General features: G+C 56.0%; 1 protein-coding gene across 1 annotated transcript in view; it reads left to right on the forward strand.

Moving 5' to 3' along the window:
• SYNGAP1 (synaptic Ras GTPase activating protein 1) overlaps window positions 1-4,007 on the forward strand; it is a 26,421-nt gene that overhangs the window by 4,622 nt on the left and 17,792 nt on the right. The window contains exon 3 of the mRNA XM_007460840.1: window positions 3,963-4,007. This exon is cut by the window's right edge and continues 68 nt beyond it. Coding sequence (XP_007460902.1) covers window positions 3,963-4,007 — 45 coding nt within the window. The remainder of the gene's footprint in view (window positions 1-3,962) is intronic.

The following is a 4,007-nucleotide window of genomic DNA, read 5'->3' on the forward strand; positions in this document are numbered from 1 at the left end:
GGGCGGGGGCGCGTGTGTGCGTGGGCGCCGGGAGGGGGGGTGGGGAGGCCGCGGCGGCGGCGGCGGCGGCGGCGGCGGCGGCGGCGGCAGCAGCTGCTCCCTCCGCATGTTCTCGCTGCATCTTCCGAGTGGGGGGAGTTATGGTAACTGGAGGGGGACAGCGGAGGTCGGGGGGTCGGGGACAGGCCTCGTGGGGGCAGGGTCTCGAGCGCGCGGGGGCGGCCGGAGTGGGGTGGTCTTGGAGACCCTCGGTGGAGGTGGCAGCTCGGGTGTCCGCGTGTGTGTCGCTGTCCAGGCTCGTGTCCCCTGTGTGTTGGTGCCATGTGCACACGGGGGCCCAGTTCCTCGTGCACACATGTGCAGCCAGCGGTTTTCAAGTCCTGTCGTATCCTGCCTCTGCCGGCTTCCTGCTTAGGGGGCTGCTGGGCTGACCACTGGCTTGTGGGGCAGCTTTTGGCCATACTGTTACCTGTCACCTCTGACCCTGAGAATGCATGTTCCTTGCTGGGGCTCACCTCCTATCAGCCTCCTGTGTGTGGGGATGTGTGGCTGCATGAGAAGGATTTTCTGTGTCCCTGGTGGCAAGTGTGTGTCTTTGCATGTGTGTTTCATCATTGGCCTGGGTATCTGTGTCAATCCCAGCATGGGTGTCCAGGGCGTGTCTGGATGTGGGTGGTGTGCAAGTGGGGGGAGAGAGTAAGTGTGTGAGCGTGTTCCTTGGAATCCTACCATGTATGAAACACCTTTGGGCTAGCAGGTGTGAGCCCCTACTCGGTTAGGGAGGGGGGACAGAAGAGCTGAAAAGGGATAGAGCGGGGTAAAGAGGAAAAGTGGGGAGTTGGGGGAGAGGAGGAATGAGAGGCTTGCAGAGGAGAGAGAGCCCAGGAGAGAGAATAGCTGGAGAATAGCTGGGAAGGTGGGAGATAGTGGAGCCAGATTTAGAAGAGAGAAGAGGTTTTAAGATGGGGAACTGGTTGGAGACAGCGGAGAAGGGGCCTGGAAGCTGGGGAGGCAGCTTGTGGGGCGGAGAGAGTCAGGCCTTCGGTAAAGTGATCTCAGAGGAGAAAGGGCAAGATGGGGTTGGGATTTGTGTAGGCCGTGTAGGATCAGGCTTGGTTGGATCAGGGGAGGCCATCATAGAGGCTGGCTCACAGTGAGGCCTGGCATGGCAGGAACTGCTGTTAGAGGTTCCTGTTCCCAGCACAGAGTTTGCCCCTCATTTCTCTGCTCTCTATCCAACTCTGTTTGTCCACCTGCTTTGGCAGCCTCCCTTTGTGGCTCCCCTTGAGAGCTGCCAGCTGGGTGTGACAGGGAAGAAAGGCCAAAGGGAAGGTTAGGGATTTGGGGGATTGGAGGGCAAGGGGAGATTCTGTGGGTGATGGCAAGATTAGAGAGGTTGGAGAGGCGGGAGCGTAAGCCCTCGCTGTGTGTGTGTGTGTGTGTGTGTGTGTGTGTGTGTGTGAGTCCAATTGTGTGTGTATACAGGGTGTGTACATGTGTGGGTGTGTGCACAATGCCTGTGTTACGGGTGTGTGTAGGTGGCTGTTACGCGTGTGCATGCGTGTATACATCGTGCAGGGATGGGACATGGAGACCCAGGATCGTGGTGTATGCTTATCAGGTTTGCTCTGTGTGGACATGGGCGTGTGCCTGTTTTCTGCACATGTCACTGCATGCAGCATTAATAACAGGATGTCCTGTGATTCTGTCACTCTGCCCCTTTTCCCTCTGTGTTTCTGCTCTTTTTTTCACTGTGGCAGTGAGGGTTTTTGTAAGTGTATGTGTATGTGGCCTCCGTGTACCTCTGACTTATATGTGAGTTCTTGGATCTTAGTGCTTGGTTGTATGTATAAGGTTATATTACTTCAAGAACCAAGCAAACCAATTAGCAAATCCGTTCTCCTTCTGTTAATTCTTTAGTTCCAAAATGTAATTTTAGTGGATTTGAAGTTAGACTTTCTGCCTTTATTACAGGAGCTTGCAAATGAAAATAGTGGCTGAGCTACATTCCATGGCATGAGACAGGCAGCTAGACCTGAGAAAGGCAAAGACTAGGAAGGAGATATTCTGAACCCTTAGATGCATTGTTGAGTGTGTTACAGAAGTGTAATTAACACGTTTGCTCCTTGGTCTGTCTGTATTCTGGTAGCAACCACGGATTCATGTGTTAGAGTCAGGGAAAGGCTGGGGGAGAAGAAGGGGTTGTCCTGAGACATTGGTTGTGGTTGTACTTCTCATGTGAATGAAGGATGTTTGTGCTTTGGGGATACAGGGATACCTTGATGTGGTCAGGATCATGGTATACTCAAACATGTGTTTTAGAGGTTAAAGTGGCTTCCCTTGTGTGGGGGCCCTGTGTGTGTCTCTGGGTTAAATGTCCCCTTCTGTAACGTGCTGCCCACATGACTGCCCGAGGGACTCGGGCCCCACATCCACACTAGCAGCTCTCATGTGAGTGTCTGGGTCCAAGTATGTACTCCCCTGTTGCAGTGCTCACATATGTCTAAGCATGTATCCTGTGGGGTATCTGGGCCCCAGGGTCTCAGAATGTGGACCCGTGGTACCCCCCCATTCTCACAGTTGCCTGTATGTCTCATAAGCACCTAGATCCCTTTTTATTTTTTGTATCATGGGTCTTATGTGCACGTACCCCCCACAGCTCGGTGTATGTTTTTGTGCTTTACACATGTGTTCCTGAGGGACTAACAAGGGTTCCTGTGTCATGGGAGCCACATTTTTGTGTGCACATCTTCTAACACCCAGGTTTTAAAGTCCTAGGGAAGCTGGAGACTGATTCTAGGGCAATTTGCAGGCGATTTGCAATTCAGGAAGCCGACAGTGAACGTGTAGCTGTGGCCCTCCCTTGTTTTGGAAACTAGAGGGTTAACAGGCAGCTCTTCCGGTCCACCCCCCCCCCAGCCTGTAGCTTCTTGTTGCCATGGAGATGGTAGCCCCGCCCCTGATGCAGCACCTGCCCCCCCATTGGCTGCAGTGGTGACTGTGGGGCTGAGGGGGGAGCCCAGGCCTGGGCAGCCATTCTGGAGCTGGAGCCCGAGCTTGGCATCCCCCACTTTCATTCTCCTCTAGCCACTTGGCCCCTCTAAATTCCCTGGCAGCAGACCCTCAGCTTCCCTCCTCCCAGCTGCCACCCTTCTTGACTCTGAGCAGTCTGAGCTTCATCGGCATTCATCTCCCCTCCTCCCCCTCTCCCTGCCCTCACTTGGGAGTCCCCCGAGTCCCCATTGCCCATCTTCCCCACTCCCTGCCCGTTCCTCTGCATTCTTCTCTTTTCCCCTTTCCCCCTTCACTTCTGAGTCCCTGCCACTGCAGTGCACGTGGAACCAGCCCCTTCTCCCCTCCCCCCGACCCCTTCCTTGAATTTTCTGTCCCCAGGCTTTTTCCGCTTCCACTCCTCACAGATCCTTTCCAAGACTTCCCCCTCCAGTCCAGGGAGGGGGTCATGGGAGGTAGCTCTGGCCCTCCAGACAGACAGGGGTTCCAGGAGTAGGCGCCAGGTGGAAGTTGTACCCAGCTGAGGGAGGAGGAAGGCCTGCCTCTGGTCAATGACCTTTAACCTGACTTTCACCACCAGCTCGCCCCTTCCTGAGGGGGTGGGCACCAAGGACCTAGGTTCTGTGGATCTTCAGTGTCCTTTATTCCTGGAGTTTTACTGACCCTCTCAGCCATGCCCCTTTGCTGACTGCCAGGCCCAGCCCCAGTCATGGGCCTAAGGCCTCCCACCCCGTCCCCCTCCGGGGGCTCCGGCTCGGGTTCCTTGCCCCCTCCTTCCCGCCGCCAGCTTCTCAGCCGCCGCTGCTCTTCCTGCTGCTTTCCGGGGGGTAGGTGAGGCTGGAGCTAAGGGGCAGAGGGAGGTGGGCGAGTGTGCTGGGGCCAGGGGTGGAAACCTGGGCTAACGGCAACCCCCTACCCAACTTCTGTTCCGGCCCTTTTCTCCCCTCCAGAATACCACTTGGGTCGCTCGAGGAGGAAGAGCGTACCAGGGGGGC

This window comes from Lipotes vexillifer, unplaced genomic scaffold, assembly GCF_000442215.2.
Source record: "Lipotes vexillifer unplaced genomic scaffold, Lipotes_vexillifer_v1.1 scaffold921, whole genome shotgun sequence".
NCBI lineage: Eukaryota > Metazoa > Chordata > Mammalia > Artiodactyla > Lipotidae > Lipotes > Lipotes vexillifer.